Source organism: Sphaerodactylus townsendi, linkage group LG05 (assembly GCF_021028975.2).
Source record: "Sphaerodactylus townsendi isolate TG3544 linkage group LG05, MPM_Stown_v2.3, whole genome shotgun sequence".
In the NCBI taxonomy this organism is placed as follows: Eukaryota; Metazoa; Chordata; class Lepidosauria; order Squamata; family Sphaerodactylidae; genus Sphaerodactylus; species Sphaerodactylus townsendi.
This window is the reverse complement of record NC_059429.1, coordinates 79,105,757-79,118,134: the sequence shown is the minus strand read 5'-3', so window position 1 is coordinate 79,118,134 and position 12,378 is coordinate 79,105,757. Positions and strand designations below refer to the sequence as shown.

Sequence of the window (12,378 nt, the reverse complement as noted above, 5' to 3'; positions counted from 1 at the left end):
ATAGACTCACAATCTAGCAGTGAATTACTACTGTAGTGCAATTACAACAGAATATTCAGTGATGTGTGGGGTGCAGCCTTGTTATTTCCAGCCTCCAGGTAAATAAGAACATAAGAACAAGCCAGCTGGATCAGACCAGAATCCATCTACTCCAGCTCCCTGCTACTTGCAGTGGCCCACCAGGTGCCTTTGGGAGCTCTCATGCAGGATGTGAAAGCAATGGCCTTCTGCGGCTTTTGCTCCCGATCACCTGGTCTGTTAAGGCATTTGCAATCTCAGATCAAGATTGGTAGCCATAAATCGACTTCTCCTCCATAAATCTGTCCAAGCCCCTTTTAAAAAGCTATCCAGGTTAGTGGCCATCACCCACCTCCTGTGGCACCATATTCAAGAAAAAAACAACACCAATCACACGTTGCCATGAAAGAAGTGTTTCCCTTTTATTAGTCCCCCCCCTAATTCTTCCCCCAGCATTTCTCAATAGAGATACCCCCCCTGGTTCTAGTGATATTGTGGGAGAAAGAGAGAAAAATTTCTCTCTGTCAGCATTCTCCCTACCCCATGCATAATTTTATAGGACTTCAATCATATCCCCCCCCTCCAGCCGTCTCCCTCTCCAAAACTGCAGGGAGGAGTCCCCAAGCGCTGCAGCCTCTCTCCTCATAGGGAAGGTGCTGCTGCCATGGTCCCTCAATCATCCTTTTTGTTGCCCTTCTCTGCACTTTTTTTCTATCTCCCCTCAATATCCTTTTTTGAGATCGCGTGTGCTACCAGAACTGGACCACAAGTACTCCAAGATGCGGTCAGCACTCACTCTGCTTTTACTATAAGGGCATGACAATCTTTGCAGTTTTATTATCAATTCCTTTCCTAATGATCCCCAGCATAGAGTTTGCCTTTTTCACAGCTGCCATGCATTGAGTTGACATTCCCATGGAACTATCAACTAAGACGCCCAGATCCCTTTCCTGGTCTGTGACTAATAGCACTGACCCTTGTAGCTTGTATGTGAATTTTTTCCTCTATGGAGTTCTCTAGTGCTTCATGTCTGCAGTTGTCCTGGGTCTTCCTACCAAGACATCATCCTCTCTGTCCCCATAGATCCCACTGTCAGATTTATATTACCCTTTCTGTGTGAGATCTGACATATTTGTGGGGCTTTTCTATGCAGACGGAGTATGCACGGATGGAAAATGGGCGGTTTGTGTACCGGATCCATAGGTCCCCTATGTGCGAGTATATGATCAACTTCATCCATAAATTGAAACACCTCCCAGAAAAATACATGATGAACAGCGTCCTGGAGAATTTCACCATCCTGCAGGTAAAAAATCCTGTTCCCTTCCCCCCTTTATTCCCCATCCCCTTCAGGTCTTCTGCATTATGCTTATGCAGTTTCTCTGCATTACTTGGTGCAGTGTGGTTATACAGTTTCTCAACAATTTTCATTGTACAATTGAAGTTAGATATATAGAAGATCTGTCCAAATTATCCTACAGGACTTTTCTAGACTCAAAAACTGATAGTTGCATCTCTTTCCTGTATCACTTTTTCCTCTTTCCTTAGAGCTGTGCTTATAATCCACTTGCTACAGGATAGTGGTTTAGAGATTGTCAAGTTATGTTGTTGTTGTTTTTCACATTATGGGAAACAGTGTTGTGGTTTATTCTGGGGCTGTCTCATCTAAAATCTATTTCTGCCATCAGTGTGTGTGTGTTAACTAACTATGTGGCATGGGACTTGTGTGCCATTAACTAGGGGTAGGATTGCTGCCATTAACTTTAGCCTGAAGAGATTTTAATCCCATTTTAGCTGCACAGAAACTGAGAACAAGGTTTGGCTTAATGCTAGGAAGCACAGTGCATACACTCCAGTTTTCATGTTCTGTTGTTTGAAATGGCCTGTGGTGTATGCATGGACCTGACAAATGGACTGCCTGGTTGCTGCCACTGTGTAGCAGCTGAAGAAAGAAGAGTGCCCCTACTGGAGAATGCCTGTGGAAAGGGAGGAGACAGGCAGTTCGTCTTCTAATTCATGCCAGTGGACTCATACAGGGCTATGCTGCTATTAAGCATTAGATGACTCCACTGCTGGCCAAGAATCTTTCTGGATTTTTATGCCTTCGTTTAGGTTATTTCTAGTGTGCCTAAAAAAAGGTAAAGTTGGCATTGGAGGAGGGTGTCCCAGAGGTGCCACCACTTAAATTCTCCATCTCTCGTCATCACCTACCTTACCTCTGATTGTGGGGGCACAGAGAGCAGCACTTGAGGCTGGACAGTATGGAAGAAAAATCCTTCCAGGGCCCTAGTCTATGCTGTTCAAAGGCTTAAACGCAAGAACCAGCATTTTGAATAATTCCTAGAAACAGGCAGAAAAACAGTGTAGATCTTTTGGAATGGTTGATTTTGGACCAATTGAAGTTTATGAACCATCTCCGTAGGCAGCCCCATATGACAAATACATTACAATGATATGACTTGGATGTGATCGCAGCATAGATCAGTTAGCCAAATCACTCTTTTTGAGAAATAGTCACAGCTGGCGAATCAGCTGGCTTTGGGAAAAGGCACTGCGTGCCCTTTAGGCCAGGATCTAGTAGTATTCCCATGTTGCGAACCTGCTCCTTTTCAGGAGAGTGCAAGCCCTTGCAGCACAGATTGGCTCTGCAATCCCTGAGCAGCTTCTCCATTGACCAGCAGCACTTAAGTCTTGTCCGGATTGATCTTAAATGTATTGGTTCTGACTCATTCTGTTACTTTCTTCAGGCACCTATTCAAGACTTCCACAGACTTAGCTGTTAAGGAGAAATAGAGCTGGACATCACCCCCATATTGGTTACTCCTCACTCCAAACCAAATCTCTCCTAATGATTTGAGTCAGATGTTAAATATTATGGAGAATAAGATGGAAGTCCTACAGAACCCCATGGCAAAAATGCCCCTGGGCCTAGCAGCAATCTCTCAGCACCACCTTCTGCAGTTAGTTGGTCAAGTAAGAGAGGAACCACCAAAGCATGGTGCCCCTCACTCCCAACCCAACTAGCCTCTCCAGAACGAGACCATGGCTCATGGTATCAAAAGTCACTGAGAGATCCAGGAGAATCAACAGGATGCATTCCCCCATCACTCTCCCAGTGTAGATTGTCAGTCCTTATTCCCAGATAGCTATACACATCAGCTAAGATTATTTTTTAACAACAGATACCCTTAATGGCATAAAGGAGAAACATTTAAAAGTTGTAACAGATAGAAAAGAAATGCAGTGCACACTGAGGTTCCTTCATACAACAACATATTCTAAAAATTCAGCCACTTCCGTTAGAATTTCAAGGTTCTTATCTGATAGAAAAAAAGATTTTTCTTTTGTCTGGCCAGTGTATTTCTTAACTATGGCAAAAATTGTTGAACTCACCTGCCATTGTATCTTGAACAACATAATAATGTATATTTGATGGTTTCGGGTACCCTTGAGTGACATGGGCATTATGAACCAGAAGCCATGTTCTACTTACGCTCACTTTGGCAACTAAGGTTGTTGATCACAAGAAATAAATCCTTCCAGCACCTTGACTTTGGAACTCCCTCTCTATAGCTATTAGCTTAGCAATAAGCTTTTGGCACTGCAGAAATCTATTCAGCTATTCAGGTTTTAGCCAGCAATAATTTTTTGCTCATGGAAGGAACTTCTGTCAGCGGAACAGAACTTTCTTGGCTTCCACCTCTACTGCAGTCCATTGAGTTCCCTTAAATGCTGCTTCAGGGAACCACAAGGAACAGCAAGAGGGAATAATTCGGGGGGGGAGGTAGGAAGTTGGTGAAAACAGCAAATGCTGCCTTTCTGCAGACTGAAGATTACCACTGAATCAAACCCATTGTGCTTGGGTTATCTATACCTTTATTTTAAAAAAACTGAGTATGAGAAATTACTGGAAACCAGATTGCTGATGCCATAGTCTTATCCTTTTGCAGTCTTTAATTTGAATTTAAGTTTCATTGGACAAGAGAAGCTTTTTGCATGGGATTTAACAGGAATAGCTGAATAGGTTTATAAACTTTTGTTTTTGCATTAAAATTAGGCTGTTATATCCCAAAGTGACTCTCCTTCCCACGCTCACCCCCACACCTGTCTTTCTTGATCTCATGTTGTTCTTTCTTCTTTCCTTAGGTGGTTACGAATAGAGATACCCAGGAAACCTTGCTCTGCATAGCTTTTGTTTTTGAGGTCTCCACCAGCGAACACGGTGCCCAGCATCATGTATACAAGTTGGTCAAAGACTAGAGGCCCTGCTAGGGTAACCAGGCAGTTCAAGAGAGGAGAGAAGTCTTGTCAAGAGAAGCCACCTGTACAGGATGCCCTTTGCACAAGCCTTTTGAAAGCAAAAATGACAAAAAATGCCAAAAAGGACTGTTTCACAATCACAGATGTTTTCTACTTAGGAACAATTTTTTAAAAAAAACGAACAGGAAAAAATACAGGAAACCATGAAGTCGAAGGAGTTATATCTGAATGCAGCAGGGGCAGGACTGTCCCTGGGGGCTTAAGTCATCAGTATTTCAGGACCGGTTGTTGCTAAGGCCTGGTATCTCTGGAGTCATCTTCCAGCACACAGTACCACAACAGCATCTGGGGGAAATGGGACTGTCACCTTCTTCTTGATACCTGAAGGTTCCTGTTTTGTTTTTCTTGCTGAGATTTGGTTTTATCATCAAAGCCAAATTAGCCTGTTGACTTTCATCTGCAGAAAAGAGTTCATGTGGAAATACTGAGGATGTCTGTTCTGAGAAATTAGGAGAAGTCAGGTGCTGCCTTGCTTATGCAACTGGTCTCCATTCTGCTCTGGAAACTGACAAAGGCAATGAAGGCTCTTCTTCAGTCTATTGTCACAAAATGTGTTCAGAGGCAGCACGAGGGACGGGCAAACTGCATTTTGGGGTGGGACTTAACATGAGGTTAATTATAAGAAAGTGATTTGATTCCCATGGGTTTCTAGACATTTTCTGTTGCAGGATCATACCTGCCGCCACCGCATCTCCCATTACATTGTTTCTGAGGAAGGCACTGTAGTTAGTTCTTATAATGTCACAAACGTACACCCACGTCCCAGACATTTGGATCATACATGGGAATGTGGCTGTAGAATGAATGAGTGTATTTGTGTTAACCTCAATGAGAAAAGGGGGCTCTTAAGTATCTGTGAGATCTATAAAAGGTTTGAGTACGTTTTAGAAGAAAGGAAAGGAGGACATAGCTGGAGAAAAGCAAGTCAGGAAGTAATTGATAAAACAGAATGCAGGTTGAAGATAAGCAAGCTGGTTCTAGTTGGGCTGTGAGGTGAAGTGGTGGTTTGTAGAAATATTTGGGCTGATGAAGCTTGAAGTGGAAATCCATGGTTTTTTAACCAACTCTTGAAGCATTTTATGTCTGCCATGTCAGAAAACATATGGGAAAAGTTTAGACCAAAGTTCTTGCTCTCTGGGCATTGTTTTGGTGAGAGATTTATTTTTCCCTTCTGCTTCTCTGTTCATTTGCAGTAGTTAACCAAGGCAGGAGGACAGGCTGTGAATTGTCTTTCCCCTGGATTCTGTATTTCCCTGTTAGTATATCCTTGAAAAAGTGGCTACAACCAAAGCAAAAAATCGAGTTATCTGGAAGCCCAAATCGAGTGATGTGCTGGCAAGATGGAGTGACATACAGTTTGGGAATTCTCCTTGTCATTAGAATGCTATACTGTTTGCCATACTGGGGAAAGTTTCTATGGAAGGTTTCAGAAAGAATGTGAGCCTCTGTTCCTTCAGCCTGGAATATAATCTGATGGACCCACAGTTAAATTGGTGCTTTTAGGAATCCTGTTACATGAATAGTGCCAAGACCTCAGTGCCCTCACTGCACAAGGCACATCCAGGGCTCTGACCCATAGGTTTTAGCTATACTTTGTCTGTCTTAAATGCTTAGCTTATAGTTTTAAATAATAGAGGAACTAACAGAATGTATGGTTTGTACGTTTTTCTACCATTGAACTTTTCTTATCTTGTCCTTCAGCTTTTGCTCAGCTACATTGCCTGTTTTTAAAATTGGTTGAGTTGACTTGGGGTTTTTTCCCTCCGTACTCCCTCTTTTTTTAAAAAAAGCCTGGTATAATTGTAAACAGTTTGATCAGACTAGCCTCCATTCGACATTCTGTGACAAACCCAGTGGCCTTCCCACGGAGGTTCCCCCAACATGTCCTTGACAAAAGTGTAAGAAAGCCATTGCTGCAGGAAGGAGGAAGGAGAGGATGATGGCCACATCTAAGCAAGCAGTGACAAACCACCTCCAACCCTCTCTTGCTTTGAAAACCCTATGGGGTTGCCGTAAGTCAGCTGCAAGTTGAGGGCAGAAGAAGAAGAAGAAGAGGGAATGAGAATGCTCAGGCCTAAGTCTGCCTGCTTCTGCACGTCCTAATACCTGGAGGATTGCCTAGTGGCATCAGCATGTGTGGATTGCCACCTCCTCAGTGAGAGGGAGCTGGGAGTTCCAGATTGTGTGGGAATGAAAAGTCTGGCAAGATGAGAACAGTGACACTGAAGAAGCAAAACATTTGGTACATGTCATCAAAAAATGCGGTTTGGATATAAGAGAAATCCTCCCTTCAAATGCTTTTATTGCTCTGAAGATTTTCTTTCCTTGTCTTCACTTGCCATCGTCTGCCTTAGAAGGTAGGAGGTGGAGTCTTGATGCCCGACTTTTCTGAGCTGACTTGGGCCTTGCATTCAGTTTTGGCCTGCATTGCCACTGCACTGCTGGGTTAGCACATATGTTTCAGCTACTTGGACGGTCATCTTTGCCTGAAGGACCAGGAGCAAAGGCATTGGTTGATCCAGACTTTGAGTAGCAGACTTAGGCAGTTCCTACAAGTCTTTGGACTGTTGCTTCATTACAATATCCAACCCGTTGTGCTAAGAAGCGACATCCTGAGAATGACTGACACAGTTGTCTCCCAACTTTTTTGAAGGACATTTTTAATTAAATGTTTTTTTCTCTGAAGTGCTTTTAATTGATGCCACCCAAGGACTTCTTCCGGAAAACTCCACCAGGACACTGAAATGAACACTCCTCTTTGTATTATATCAGACCGTCTGAAATTGTAATCCTGTTGGGAACGGTACGTGGGGCTACTTTAATTGTACAGCAAGTTATGCACCGCTTAGGAAGAGTGCCTTGTTTGTAATCTGTGCTGCACTGCTAGGGGATGAGCAACAGGTGCTGGATGTCCCAGGAAGCCCTTGTAGGCAGAATTCAGATGAGTATCTCTTCTGCTCCCTGCCTCCAGTGTGCTGATTCTGCCACACAGTCTGTATGGGCAAAGTGGATGGTCGCATGCATGATTTTGCGTGATTGCTCTGTGTAGCTGGTCTCTGAAGTGCCACAACATTGTAGTTCCACTCAACACTCAGGTACGTGTGGGGATCCCTTGTGCAGCGGTACAGCATCCTAAGAATCAGCTAACAGTCACAGTAATAAAAATGGGAGGAGACTTTTTTTTTCCGCACACACCATTTAAAACGTTTTTAGGCAGAAAATAAAACATTTCCCCCATAGAGTTCCACACTGTTTTTTCCCTCTTTGGTTCCAAAAGCTTTTCCAAGCAGTTTTTTCTTTGTTTTTTTTAAACCCCGTTAAAATTATTCTTTTGTCTGAAATGTTTCTGAGCTGGCTTCCTTCTCAGTGCGGTCATATTGACAACATTTAATTTTTCCTGCTACCATTTTCACGCCTCTGTACCGTTGCCCAACTTTCCCCTCAGCGCCATTTTTTCACATCCCTGACCTCAGTCCCTTCCCCTTTGCCTCTCATTGTGGGGGGCTTTTTGTTGTTGTTGCTGTTTTGGGTGAATCTACGAAGGCTTGTTTAAATGGAGCCACAGAGCATTGAATCAGTGAAGCAATGAAGCATTGTTTCAGCAAAGAACCAAAAAAATAAACCCCTCACAGCAGCCATGAAACATTTGGAGGGCATGAGTGCAAACAAGCATCATGGTAAAGGGGGGGGGGGATCAAAAACATTCTGGAAACACATGTGACTTGTGCGGAAAGGGCCATAGTTAGAAAGAGGGTGAGGTGTTGAATTCCTTTTCCATTACAGCCAAGATCTTTGCATCTATTCATTTGCAAGGAGGAGAGGGCTGGTTAGTTTATATTTAGCATGTTTATTTTCATTCCTAGGTTTTAAAACTCTGGGAATTAAGGTTAAAACTTCCCTGTTTTCCTGAGCCCATATACACTAAAAATATCTCTTTTCTAGTAAACATGCCCTTTATAAGAGGAGCCACATGCATGCATGCGTACCCCCACCACTGGGCAGATTTAAGTGTACAAATGGGGGAAAGTAAAGCAGGACTTTGGTCTTGCCTATCCCCACATTTATTTTATACGTAGAACAACTTCTTTGTATTTTATCCACAATCATTTTTTGAGATTGGCATAGGGACTTTGGCATATCCCCCAATGAACTGGACTGTGTTACATTTCTCTTTTTTTTTCACTCCTTCAGTGTCATACAACTTTTAGTTTCTGTGTCACATGCGTTTAAATCCTACCCCAGCCTCCCTGCTGCAGAATTCCTTCACCCATTGGCCCCCAACTCGCAGCCACAAATGTACACCCAAACCACTGCCCATTTTATTGTACTTCCCAAACAAAGAATGCAGCAAGGCTCAGGAGATGCCAGTGTGGATCTCTACTAGCTGGACATAATACAGGTACTTTAAAAGTCACTAACCAAGTCCCCCCATCCCCACATCCCATGTATTTATGAATTTCACATGAAGTACTGTTTTATTTTTTTAAAGTCTTTGTAAAGCTTACCAGGGTTATGGTCACCTTTTTAGAGCTCTGTCAGTCCACCGTGTAAAACCATTTTGTATGTATTATATATTTTGTGTATTTTTTTTAATCCAGCTGTGATGGGTTGTATCATATAATGTGTTTACTGTGTGTCCATCTTCAAATAGATGAGACAGTGGAACTCCTTAAAAAGTTATGGTCTGCTGAAAACCATTAAACACATTTGTTCATGGGTTGGCTCAAACACTTTTGGCATCCATTCTTTTCGCATTATTTATTCCTGAGCATCATATTCATAGTAAGAAACAGTGACCAGACTGTTCTCTATGAAGGGCATGTTGTATCAGCAGGAGATTGGTAACAGGTCTGTGTATTCCGGATGCCCTCAAGCTCCCTGCGCAAGTGCAGACTTTTGTACTGTATTCAGAATCTCTGCAGTTATCTTTTTTATTATGGCTGTGAAGACAAATGTGAAATGACTGGCCAGGTTGGGCTTTTGTACTCCCAGGGGTAAAAAGAAAAAAAAGGGATGAAAATACTATTAAAGTGATGAATCTGATTCTGGAAGCAACCTCCCTGTGTTCACTCCAAATACTCTTTTCCTTTTTCATGTCTGGCAAACTGGTTCATCACCTGGGTAGCAGAAGACATAGTCCTTACCATCAGGTACCTTGTCAGTCCCCTCCCCCACCAGAAACCTCAAAGAAGTTTGCACTGTTGATAAAAAAATATTGGAGTGGTTTGTTTTGTTAATAAAAGAAAACAAACAAATGGATAGACGTGGAGTAGTTTTAATACAAAGAAGGGCACATGAAACACAGACATGAAGGAGGCAGTATTTACAACAGAACCAGTGTTTAATTTGTTAATATGTACACGTGTTAGTCAAATTGTGAAGGCATGAGGAAGTCAGGCTCACCCCACAGCAGAAAATTCAACAGTTCACTGAGCTGACTTCATTCTAGCATATTTCTTGTTCCTCCCCATGATTAACAGAAGCAGAAAGAAGCCAATGCATACAAATATTTTTTCAAACAATCCATCATACCTATTAACACAGAGTAGCACGCTAGCACAAAACATTGTCTGTCTGGAGTCATCTGAAAATCTGCAGGCTACTGTTTGCTCCCCTACATAAACAGTGGTTATTATGGCTTGTTAAAATGTGGCCACGAACCATGAAGTCTGTTAGCCACTCTGATTGGTATAAGTGTGAACGCAGCTGTTTTGAATCGACTGGCACTGAGTCTGTCCTTGGTCAGCCACTGATAAACTCAGTAGGGGAATGCACAGACTGGGCACATTAGGTCTTTGAGTTCCTTCAGACTGATTCCAACTCAACTAATTGGAGCAGACACCAAAAAGAATGGAAAAACACACACTGAAATACTAAGACTCATGAAGATTTTTAAGTATTATTAAAATACTTACATCCCTACCTTTCCCACCATCAATGACAATTCAAGAAGGCTTACAAAAACCAATGTGCACCAGCACTGTATACACATAACAACCAGAGAAGCCTACTTAGAGCTAATGAGAGAGGCTTACCCTCTTCTCAACAACCTTTTTAAATAGAGCAGTCTTGCACAGCTCCCTGAAATGGGCCAGTGTGAACACCCTTCTGAGCTCCTTGGAGGCCTCTTCCAGAGGGCTAAAGCCACAGGAAAGAATAACTAAGATCGGACTGTGGATCAGTGTACTAACTCACAATGTACTGGCACAGACAAACTGCCAGAAGAGCCACTGTGACCATGACTTGGGTATATTCAGGATCATTTTATTAAGTGTTTAGTCACATAAGCTATTTTAAGCTATTTTATGGGATGGAGCCTATGTATTTATATTTGTATGATTGCTCCTGTTGTTCACCGCCCGGAGCCCCCTGGGGATCGGGCGGTATATAAATTGAAAAAATAAATAAATAATAATAATACCTGTATAGGAAGACTTTGCTGCTCCCTTGCTCGACACCAATCTCATGCTTTCTCTATAGTGATATACCAAAGCTAGGACAGTTTAACCCATTAAATCTGACTGACCATAATTGGTTTTGATCTGCATGAACTTGCATGAAAATGCGGAACAGCTTACGAAGGGGGAAAGGGGGCATGCTTTGTTTTTAGACACTATGTGTTATGTCTCAAAGAATCAGGAGTCGGAGGAACAAAACATGGTGCTTTATTTCAAAGCTGCTACTCACACATAGCCTAAAATCACTCTGCAGCTGTGCTCAATATAACACACCTACTGATTACCAATTCCAGTGCAACAGCTGCAGACTCTTAAAAAAGTGAAATACGAATTGCCTCACAATCAATACAATACATTTACACCTTCCCTAACTCCTGTATGTAATAATCTGGTGCAGGATTCTCTTTGGCTGCCAGAATGGAGTCTCAGCTCCCGCTCTGGCTCCTGAGTCTGTGTTTGTTCCTGGTTCTGCAAAACAATTGGACCCTTTGCTGTTTCCTTATCCTGCATCTCCATCTGTGCCCTTAACGCCCCAGGTTCCTCTGGGACAATTGGACTATTTACTGCTTCCTCATCCTGCAGCTCCATCTGCCCCCTTACCGCCCTAGATTCGGGACCTGGGGTTCCTGATCTGCACTATTTGGACCTGGCACTCTCTTCGCTTACTTGGATCAACATGTCTGCGGATCACCCGCCCCTCTTCAGATTTCCACCCCTATGAAGACAAGGGCCCTGCAATAGGCTGCCTCACAACTGCTGGGACCCAACATGGACCTGCTCCAATTTGGGACGCTGCGTATCATCCCTATCAAATGTCCGAGCGTGCTTTTCAACACCCTGATCTTCTTTCGCTGCTGGACGATCATCAACTGAATCGAGGGATGCGTGACGGTCCAGCAACGTTGTAAGTTTCCGATTCATTAGCAACTCCATGGGACTCCTCCCGGTTGGGCTGCTGCACGGTGTTCATATGCGCTAGTGTTGAATTAGGTGGCCAACCGGCGGTGCGAGTTACTCTACTGTCGCTGCAATGCATCGTTAAGTTGTACGCACCATGGCGCTTTCTGCCGTATGCGCATTCGTTGGCTTCGGATGAAAGAAAGGGGCCGAGGTAACCTGGCGAATAACACCATTGGCCAGGAATACTCTAAACTCCGCCTTGGATACAAACGCTGTCCCCATTATCCGATACCACCGTATCCGGGAGGCCATGGAGTTACGCAAATAACTACGCCGAGTGCCCTAATAACTGTTTGTGATGTCATTGACATTACTGGCACTACTTCTAGCCATTTTGGAGATATGGGTCCCACTACGATGGAGAAACTTACCTGGCCTTGGAGAAGGCCCTGCAAAATCAATATGTACCCTTGACCCCACGGTCTTTTTTGTTGGACTCCCACCATTGTTGATAGGTAGGGGCCTACAGAGGTGGGGCAGGAATTCGCGTTATCTGACACTCCCTGCACCTGGCCACCCATTCTTCTATTTCACTATCCATCTTTGGCCACCCACACATAACTACGGACCCAATGCCTTCATTCTCCACTATTCTGGGGTGCCCTACATGTAAGGCCTCCAG

General features: G+C 43.3%; 1 protein-coding gene across 6 annotated transcripts in view; it reads left to right on the top strand.

The window, feature by feature from the left end:
• Nucleotides 1-9,066, top strand: part of TEAD3 (TEA domain transcription factor 3) — a 112,568-nt gene extending 103,502 nt beyond the window's left edge. For all 6 annotated transcript variants that reach the window (XM_048496714.1, XM_048496712.1, XM_048496715.1 and 3 more), the window contains 2 exons: nucleotides 1,172-1,324; nucleotides 4,165-9,066. In XM_048496714.1, the coding sequence (XP_048352671.1) occupies nucleotides 1,172-1,324; nucleotides 4,165-4,278 (267 nt within the window). In that variant the 3' untranslated portion in view covers nucleotides 4,279-9,066. The remainder of the gene's footprint in view (nucleotides 1-1,171; nucleotides 1,325-4,164) is intronic.
• Nucleotides 9,067-12,378: the final 3,312 nt, after the last annotated feature.